The 10,778-nt window shown below is 33.8% G+C and overlaps 1 protein-coding gene across 2 annotated transcripts in view; it reads right to left on the reverse strand.

Annotated features, from left to right (window-relative positions):
- Positions 1-780: 780 nt before the first annotated feature.
- LOC125646153 (CD151 antigen-like) overlaps positions 781-10,778 on the reverse strand; it is a 44,482-nt gene continuing 34,484 nt past the window's right edge. For both annotated transcript variants that reach the window (XM_048872326.2, XM_048872327.2), the window contains 3 exons: positions 10,072-10,227; positions 8,799-8,882; positions 781-6,908 (listed from right to left, as the gene is read on the reverse strand). In XM_048872326.2, coding sequence (XP_048728283.2) covers positions 6,843-6,908; positions 8,799-8,882; positions 10,072-10,227 — 306 coding nt within the window. In that variant the 3' untranslated portion in view covers positions 781-6,842. The remainder of the gene's footprint in view (positions 6,909-8,798; positions 8,883-10,071; positions 10,228-10,778) is intronic.

Genomic DNA, 10,778 nt, shown 5'->3' on the forward strand with positions numbered 1-10,778 from the left:
CTGCTCAAAGGCCGTAAGCGCCGAGCATAGCATAGGTCTAAATTTTGCAACCCTTCACCAGCAATGGTGACGTCTCCATATGAGTGAAAGATTCTCAAGAGGGACGTTAAACAATATACAATCAATCAATCTTTCTACTGGTACCAAGATACTTGTCCCTGTGACCTTGGCCATCTACGGAATTGGCTATTACGGGGGCATTTGTGTTTCACAAACACATCTTGTTAAAAATTTATAAACCCGAGTTTAAGCTGCAATTTACATTACTCCAGAAATAAAACAAATGACAAAGTTTATTGATTCTAGTACTCAAATCTACATGAGCCCAAAAAAGGGTTACGACACGTATAATCATATTTTAATCAAAGGTCACAGTGACCTTGATGTAGGGTGCGACACCTTCTACCCATGATGCATTAACTGACCGTGTTTGGTGGTTCTACATCAATTAAGTGTCCAGTACGAGTCAGACATGGCTTTGTCATATATCTTAATCAAAGGTCACCATCGCCCTTTAATGTGACCCACCCTCTAGGGCCTACCCAAGATGTACAAGCTGACAAAGTTTGACGAGTATTTAAGTTATGAGACAGAAACAAAAAGTTAACTGACAGATGGGTGGACACAAATGCCATACCATAATACGTCCCTTCTTAGACAGGTATATAAATACTAGTAACTCCTACCAGCCCACAGCTAGTTTACCAGAGTGACCATGCATCAAATTTCACAATGTACTGTCCCTTTCCACAATAACTTCCTTGCAAAGAGATAACAAACCCTATTTTTCATTTTATTTCCTTTTTTAAGACAACATAACTATGTGAACAATATGGTATTTCTAAGAAGTACAATTGTACTCTATATGACACATATAACTATGATACACAAGAATTTATAATAAACAATAAGTGAATAACAGTAAAAATCAGGCGAGAATTGGCTTTTAGAGAACATTGAAAACAACAATAATTCATATTGCAAGGCCTAGATTAAAATATTATTCATTTTCCCTTTTTGATTCACCCTTTTGAATTCAGAACTGATGGGTGGAAAATATTTCATTTTGGAAATAAAAACATAAAATAGTAACATTCAATGAGCAAATCATTATCTAGTTTGTGATGAAGCAAAAAGTTAATAAAGAAAGAAAAGTTTAGCTGTTTGAAAGAAATATAATATTCTTGAAAGAAATTGCAACAAAAGTTTTGGAATGGGGATATTTTTTTCTGAGTGGGTCAAAATGGGAACACAAATATAATCTTAAAGGGGAATGGATATGATTTGAGCTGAAAATTTTCAAATTTTATTTTTTCATTTTTTATGTTTAAAATGCTTAACTAAGGCATCTCTAATGGTCAGCAAATTTTTTTTAATGTCAGTTGTCAAGGTACATGGGAGATACAGAGCTCACAACTCTTTGTTATGTAAACAAGGCTCGTGCCATGTTTTTGTTTTCATAGTTTTAATATACTAGTAAAAGTTGGTTTAAAGCAGATTTTACAAGTTAAATAGTTTCTAGTGTTTAGCACATCTTATTTTGTTTTAAACAGGCTATTTTTATTATTAAGCAATCTATATTTGTAAACAAAAACATGGCACAAGCCTTGTTTACATAACAAAGAATTGTGAGTGCTGTATCTGAGCTTGAAACTCCAAACCTGATATTCAAATTTTGGTTGACCATTAGAAATACTTCAGTTAAGCATTGTAAACAATAAGAATAGAAAAATAAAACTTGAAAAATTTCAGCTCAAATCATGTCCATGCCTGGCTTGGCGCAACAATAAAATTTGTAATATAAACAAATCACTGACCTATGATATGAAAAGTTTTTATCAGTTTAGCTAGTAGGATGCTTTACTGTATTTAAAAAAAAACTTTGAAAGGTTCAAATAACAAACAAAAAATATGATAAAAATTGCCCTGATCTTGCACAAACTAAGTCACACAAGTGAATTATGATATGTTTAAGCTGTATAGTTTTTTTTAAATAAAAGTTCCAGCAAACACGTGAATACAGTGATCCCCTGCAATATATTGCCCCCCCCCCCCCTCCCGTTATAATGCCACCCCCACATATCACCAAAAAAGTTCAGAGTCCCATTTTCCTCATTATGTAAAACCCCGTTATAACGCCATCCCCCGCATACCGCCATCCTATTTACAGGTACGATTTGGTCAATTTCCGTTATAATCACCCCTGCTAATTATCGCCAATCAACGGCAGGAAAATTTCAGTGAGCAGGCTTAAGCAATTATCTGCCATTAGTCCTCAAGTTATCAAAGTTTGGAGCAGATACTGAGTTCAAATATGCAGTATTGTTTTTTAAATCTGAGTATGGCGGACACACCGAAGTCTAAGCGTGTTGGGCATAAAACAAAAACTGGAAATCATTAAATACCCCTACCATTACAAGTCATTTACAACCACTGGACGCCGGGATTATCCAGGCATTCAAAGCACGATGTAGTAGATAAAATTTGCTTGATTTCTTATGACAGCTGTACACATACCCCCTCCCCCGATATAATGCCACCCGTTATAACGCCAAAATTGCCGAGGTACAAATGTTGGCGTTATAACGGGGGATCATTGTACTTGGAACAAGTTGTCACATGCCACAATGCTCACATCATGATCATACATCTAGTTCTAAATGATCATCTGAATACACACCTGCTTGAATCTATGTACACACTAGACATGGCTGTCTACTGTTTGAAAAGATTGTCAACAATTCAACTGTCACAGACCCCAGCCATGATGTTAAGATCATGGTTTCATCACTAACTTTGCCAATTTGTTTTCCTCTTCTTTTTAAATTGAAGATTTATCTCATTCTTATTAATCATGAACAACCATGATCCAAACATTGAATTCCTACTACATTAATGTAAAAAACAACTTTTAGCCAAATGCTTTTTGTCCTATACAAGTAGGTCTGAAGATAATCTCCATATTTTTGAAGATGTTGAAATGAAGACAAGTTATGGAGATAAACACATAAAAGCTTACATCAGCCTCACTTTTGGGGAGGTAAATGTATAAGTAATACTGATTTCTTGGTATGCAGTTTTACAATTCTTTTGATACAAGACAAACTCCGTTTTCTGGATTAACACATGGCTAGGGCATTAAAAACCCCGCAACACAAATAAAGGCAACGACAAAATATCAAAACAATGCATTTTAAAAAAATACACACATATTGCATGCTTGTTGTAATTTACCAGGATTGTGTGGATTGGTCAACAAAAATTTCAGAACATTTTATTCACAATTTAAACATATTTTATCATGTACATGTATAATGTAATAGGATTAGGCAGCAGGCCGAGCCTATACATGTATATCTTATTTATCACTGAGATTTAATTCAAATGTCATGATACCTAGAGCATAAATTCTGCTTTCTTGAGGTTTAGAAAAGGGAAAATTACTTTAAACATCTTGACATATGAGCAAATAAAATAATTTCATGAAAATTGAATCCCATTGACTTGTTTTATGATTTGAGGGTGAAATAAGTTCTCTTTATCTGTAACATCATTTCCAGACAATATGTCTTCCTGATTATATTTACATTTTCTTTACAAATTGTAAGGACAGTCATTTCCTTATGAACGTGCTACAGTTGTAAACAATGTGTATATGGATCTTGATAAACATACTATGTTTATTCTAACAGGGAATTCTGACAGAAGTCAAAGTAGAATGTCAATACAATGGTACACGAGGATATGAACTGCAACATGAAGTATTTTGGTATGAAACATTGTAGTTCATAACCTCATGTATTTTTAAAAATTGAGTCTATTTGTTAAGTGTTTTTCCACTCTGAACCCACAACAATTTTCTCATGGCAGTCTGAACAATCTACTCATGGCAAATTGAAGTCTATTTGTTAAGTGTTTTTCCACTCTGAACCCACAACAATTTTCTCATGGCAGTTTGAACAATCTACTCATGGCAGTCTGAACAATCTAGAGAATGTAATGGAAGAAGCAAGTTCCACAAATTTTGCTAATTATAAGGTTTCTCAATCTTTTATCATTCGGTATTTATTTTTAAATTCATGAAAGACCCTTGGCAAAATTAGAAAATGCAGGCAATTTAAAAAGCCGCAATGGTAAACATCAAAATATGTTAAAGAAGTTCAGTGTATGGAGTTAAATAAAACAACTTTTAAATAGCATGCACTCGCAACTTTTAAATTCTAAATAAAATCTGGAGGAATTTCTGTACAGGTAAGTTGGGGAAATTACGAGTGATTATTCTGTTGAGACTGAAAAACATACCAATAATAGGGGATGTGTAGAGAGCAGGGGTTATAAGGATCTAAAAATCAATTTAAATAAATTGTAACTTCATGAAAAAAAAATACCCTGATGTAAATCTATCAAAAATTGAACGTGAAAGTTAAAAAATATGAGACATTTCCATATATATATATATATATATATATCTAAAGAAGAGCAGATATCAGAACATGTATTAACATATTTACAAATATTTTGTATCAGTTTCCTTACGACATAGAAAAACATGCAAAAAAAAGCAAAAATCCATATTGAATGAAAAAATGTGAAAATTCATGTAAAATCTAAAAGATTTCATATATATAATTTCCAAACTTGACTTTGTGCCATTTTTTGTAATTTGACATCAGAATAGATGCATTCTTTATTTGTCTGCTTTTTAATGATGAAAAGTGTTGTTTTGAGTGCTTATCTTCCAATTCCAAACAAAGCAACTTGTGAAGAAGATGAATATTTCTATCAAGGACAAATCTTTGAAAGATACATACATATATAACAAAGTCGCTCTATATTTGTGAAATGGAAATGGTATGAAAATGTGCACCTTTGCAACAAAATTTTGAAAATCCAGATAAAGTAAAAAACATTTATGTTTTTTGACTATCACTTTTTTTCAAACAAAAACATAAAAGAAAGATCTGCATACACTTTTCCTCAAATTGAAATAAACTATGCTTTAAAACAAGAGGCCCACAGGCCTTATTGGTCACCTGAATACTAGTGAAAAAGTATCACTACTTCCATGGGCTATGAAATCTAGAAAAAATTTCCTGTTCTGAATATCTAAGCTAAATTCTAATGTTCAGCAACAGTATAAAACAATATGTGTTCTTAAAACTTCACTGCCCTCAAAAGTGCACACACTGATGAAAAGCTTTAAATAATAGGTGTACATTTGTATTAACATTAAAACATCAAAAGATATGACTAATTTGGACTCATCCTAAAGTCATAACCCTGGGTTTTGATTGAAATTCACCTTTTTTTGTACATCCTTTTCTGCTATTCCTAAGTATGCATTTAGATTTTATACAGTATCAGCAAACTTACACATAAATACTATATACTAAGTTTGGCCCCACCCTGGGGTCAAAACCCTTACTCTGGGGAAAATAAAATTTACAATTTTGGTAAAAGACTACCTGCTCTATCCATTTAGTTTCAAGTTAGTATCAAAAGCTCTAAAGAAAATGTTATTGAAGTGTTTTACACATAAACACTATATAACAAGTTTGACTCTGCCCTGGGGTCAGAACCCCTACCCCGGGGATCATGAAATTTACAATTTTGGTAGAGGCTTTCCTCCTCTACATTACTATGCATTTATTTTTTCTTACATGTGTGTGGTTCTTGAGAAGAAGATTTTTGAAAATTTGTCATTTTTGGGCAGTTTTTGTCCTGCCCCTAAGGCCCCAGGGGTGAAGGAATCCTGAAATTTACAATTTATGTTCCCCTTGATCCAAATATGTTTCATACCAAATTTGAAAAGAATTGGAATGATTGTTATCAAGAAGTTAAAAATGTCTATTGTTCACACACTTAATAACTGACCATTTTGGCCCCACCCCGATACCAAAATCCCTACCCCTGGAATAATCAAATTTACAATTTTGGTAAAGGACTATCTGTTCTTTCTAAATATCTACTTACTTTCAATTTAGTACATGTATCAATAGCATTAAAGAAGATGTAATTTAAGTGTTTTACACATAAACACTATATAACAAGTTTGGCCCCACCCTGGGGTCAGAACCCCCACCCCGGGGATAATGAAATTTACAATTTTGGTAGAGGCCTTCCTGCTCTACATCATTATGTATTTAGTTTTTCTTACATGTTTGTGGTTCTTGAGAAGAAGATTTTTGAAAATTGGTCAATTTTGGACAGTTTTTGCCCCACCCCTAGAGCCCCAGGGGTGCTGGAGTCCTGAAATTTACAATCTATGTCCCCCTTGTCCCAATGATGCTTCACACCAAATTTGAAAAGAACTGGACTGGTAGTTATTAAGAAGAAGTTAAAATTGTTCAATTGTTAACGCACGACAGACGACGACGGATGAAAACCAATTGCAATAGGTCACCTGAGTTTTACTCAGGTGACCTAAAAACCTGAAAAAAGTCATTTTTTAGGGGGCCAAATCAGGTCCTTCCCTTATGTAGTTGTTATCAAAACTATCTCATTTTTCTATCACAGAAACTAATAGATAAAAAGTCTACCCTATACATCTGCATAAAATTACAGGTTTTACATATAAACTCATCTTACTAAATCTCAAAAATCTATCCAATGAATATTGTATAAACGTATTGCATACAAAATTTTCAGAGACACATTGTCATATGACACACATTCATAGGAAGAAGAAAAAAGCACCACTATAAAAGAACTGCTTTGCTGACATGGTATGAACATAAAACATTTGATATTGCAAGGAGACGTGGCTAGCCATTTAGGTATTGTCACATCCAATGTCATTCAATCATTACTAGCCCTTGGTGATTTGTTCATCTGCTATCTTGTCAGTACTTATAAACCTTGTCCTTAATTTTCCTGACTAGACAGCATGAGAATATAACTCCAAATATCTGAAAGCAGTAAAAAGTGGGATGTATATATTTGTCAGCATCTCTGTATTGCTCTGCATACTACATTTATTCAACTGTTTTTATTGTGGACAGTATGATCATCAAATCCGATACTGGTATTCTAAACTGGGAAATTTTCACCCTCATTTTATTTTTGCTCCTTTCACCCTCATTGCCAATGGACAAACTTGAGACTGAGCGAAATCATTTTCCATCTTATCAACTGTGTCAGGGCTAATTTAAAACAAGGTGAAACTATTTGCAAGGGTAGAAGGGCAACAACAACAACAAAAATGGGGTGAAAATAACTCTGTATCCAGTATAGTGAAGCACTATGAGTGAGTCTAACAAGAGGTCCATGGACTTTAACAGTCATTTAAGTATCACGAGACACATACTCAAATTACAAGAAATTAATCTGCCCCACCCTAGGACCTGAACCTTTCACCCAGGGGTCAAGAATTTTCGTAATTCTGAAGGAGGGCCTGCATGCTATTTATAACCATGTATCCAGTCTGTGTGTTAGAGGGTAAGGCCAAGTAAAACAAGAGGTACTGTGAGCAATGCTCACTAAGAATACCCCCCGCTTACCCCAATCTCCCAAAGGGTGTTGGTAATAGGTATAAACTACCTCTTTTCTGAGTGTAAAAAACAAATGGCATGACAAACCGAACCATATTGCTACTTCGATGTCCAGTGCGCATGACCTTTGACCCCAAAATTGATAGGGAACATCTTCATCCCATGGGTAGTCCATATGTATGATATGGTAACTGTAGGTGGAAAGGATAACGCTTTAGAGCTCAGAAACAATATTTCTACTTCAATGTCCAGTGCACTTGACCTTTGACCTTTTGACCCCAAAATCGATAGGGAACATCTTCATCCCATGGGTAGTCCATATGTATGATATGGTGACTGTAGGTGGAAAGGATAACGCTTTAGAGCCCGGAAACCATTGCATCTACAGACGGACGGACAGACAGACGGACAACCCGATTCCAGTATATCCCCCCCACAACTTGTTGCGGGGGGTATAATTAATTAGTAGATTATCATTCAAACTTCACAAAAAAATGGGGCGGGTGGGAGGATTTTATTTTTTATTTTTCGCCATGGTATTCTTGACCTCGAAAATGCCTTCTCTCATTGAGAAAACGCTTTATAAATCATAATTACATGTGTATTTGGGTTTCTAAAAGGCAAAGTGAAACAAAGTACGTTTACGATACCGGACCGGACATAAAAATATCCGGAAATCGCAATTTTGAAAAAGACTATTCTGGTATAGGTTCTCGATTTACAACATAAATCAAAATTGGGATGAAATAGAGAATCCACTTATTTCGGAGAAATTGTGTGTGTATGTGTGTGTGTATGTGTGTGCGCGCAGTAATATCTATACTTCAAGTACCCGTGTTCCAATCCTAGGGTCTGAACCCAATTGGGGACTTCTAGAAAAATTAATTATGTTCTAAGAAAATAAGTCATATAGACTGAACCAATGAATTTCATAATTTTGGTAGAGATCACTATGCTCATTTTAGCTATTCATCCAGTTTAAAAGATTTAATGCATTTTCAGTGTATGATCTACACAATTTTACCATTGACTCAAAGGCCATGAATTTCATAAAGAGACATCCATGCTATTATGACTTGATAATCAGTCTGTCTGCTAGATGTTTAGGAGTAAACAAGATTTTTAAACATTGCACCGTTGTTAGAGGTTATGACCTCATCACTAAGACTCTAAAGAGAGCGGCCACGAAGATCTGATGATTTTTACTTCCCTACCCTACTTTACTCTCTCATATTTCACTTGTCCTATGGACCCTTTACCCTGTTTTTCTGTATCTTACTAATATTACATACAATAAATTATACACACCTGCACACAACACAGCCCTAGTCCGATGCCCCCAATAATCATTAAAGATTCCTTGGTGTACTTGGCAAGCTTTGGGCTGCAGCCCTGTAAATAAATTCACAGTACTGTCATAATATATTACTTTTTTTGTTTTTTCATACTTCAGCAAAACAAATTGTTCGAAGTTATAATGATAATATTCAATGATTTTGATAAATATGATGAACTAAGAGATATTCAGGGAACTTCTGCCAAAATACGTTTAAATTCATGCAGTGTAAAGTTGTGTTTTGGGGATTCTTTTCTTAAAAATATGGACAAGATATTCTGATATCTAATTAATCAGACAAAGCTACATTTCAAATATGAAGCAGTAATTCTTATATAACCAGTATCTATCTGTCTGCTTCACAAATTCCAAACTAATCAATCCTGCTCAGAAAACCAGCCAAAGCTGTTTTATTCACGATGACCGAAAAATAAGGAAAGTCTTTGAAAATTCGAAGTTGAAATTCAAAACATTATACATAATTATATGTACTGCTATATGAACATGATGTGATTGTCATAGATGACTGGTTGTTATTTGAAATTCACATCATATGAATGCCATGAGGTGAGCAGACAATTAATATTTATATTTCCAATGTTTTGGCCATTGTACCAATGGTACCAACGCATCTTTGCAAATTGAAATGATAGCCATTTCCTCATGAACGTGTTGCAGTTGTAAACAATGTGTGTATTAATTTTAATAAATATAGTACGACTATTCTAACAGCTGTGAATTCAAACAGAAATGAAAATAGAATGTAAATATAAGAAATAATTTTCATTTTTTGAAAATACAAGAGGGTATGAACTTGAACACTAATTAACTCCAGCATACATGTACTTCATGAAGTGCATTAAAATAACAGTTTATAACCTCATGTATTTCAAAAATGAAATTTATTTCTTAAGTAAACCACTAATAAGCATTTTCTAGTAAATGTACAATACATTGGGTAATTTTGGCATGTTAGAATGATTGGTGGGCGACGAAAATTTCTTTTCATATTAAAATGATACATTTGTTAAATATGCCAAGATTTCCATCTACAGTTGTGGTTCTGTTGACAGATCCACCAAATATTCGCAATGTCAAAATTGCCCAATATAAGATATATGTTTGCTCATCACAGCAAGAATACCCAGTGCTCAATATTGACAATCTCCCAGATTAATTTCACCCATGTATGTTTATCAAGACATAGTTATAATACAATCTAGTAGTCTGGGCCGTTGACAGTACCTCGTAGTAGATATTTGACGGGTGATCATCCTCCGCACATCCCAGAGAGTACGACATACAGCAGGTGTCTGGAGCTTTGTTAGTTGTGTTTTTGTCCTCCTGCAGCCATTTTGATTTCTGCCAGTCTTTAAATGAAACTGCTCCACAGCAGAGGAACTACAACAAAAACTAAAACTTACAGCTGAAGAAGTAATAAACAACAAATACCAGCTCAAACTTACAGTTAAAGAAATAATAAACAACAAAAACCAGCTAAAACTTACAGCTAAAGAAGTAATAAACAACAAAAACCAGCTAAAACTTATAGTTAAAGAAGTAATAAGCAACAAAAACAACTAAAACTTACAGCTAAAGAAGTAATAAGCAACAAAAACCAGCTAAAACTTACAGTTAAAGAAGTAATAAACAGCTAAAACTTACAGCTGAAGAAGTAATAAACAACAAAAATTTACAGTTAAAGAAGTAATAAACAACAAAAACTTACAGCTAAAGAAGTAATAAACAACAAAAACTTACAGCTAAAGAAGTAATAAACAACAAAAACTTACAGCTAAAGAAGTAATAAACAACAAAAACAAGCTAAAACTTATAGTTAAAGAAGTAATAAACAACAAAAATTAGCTAAAACTTACAGCTAAAGAAGTAATAAACAACAAAAACTTACAGCTAAAGAAGTAATAAACAACAAAAACTTACAGCTAAAGAAG

This window comes from Ostrea edulis, chromosome 6 (genome assembly GCF_947568905.1).
Source record: "Ostrea edulis chromosome 6, xbOstEdul1.1, whole genome shotgun sequence".
Taxonomy (NCBI): domain Eukaryota; kingdom Metazoa; phylum Mollusca; class Bivalvia; order Ostreida; family Ostreidae; genus Ostrea; species Ostrea edulis.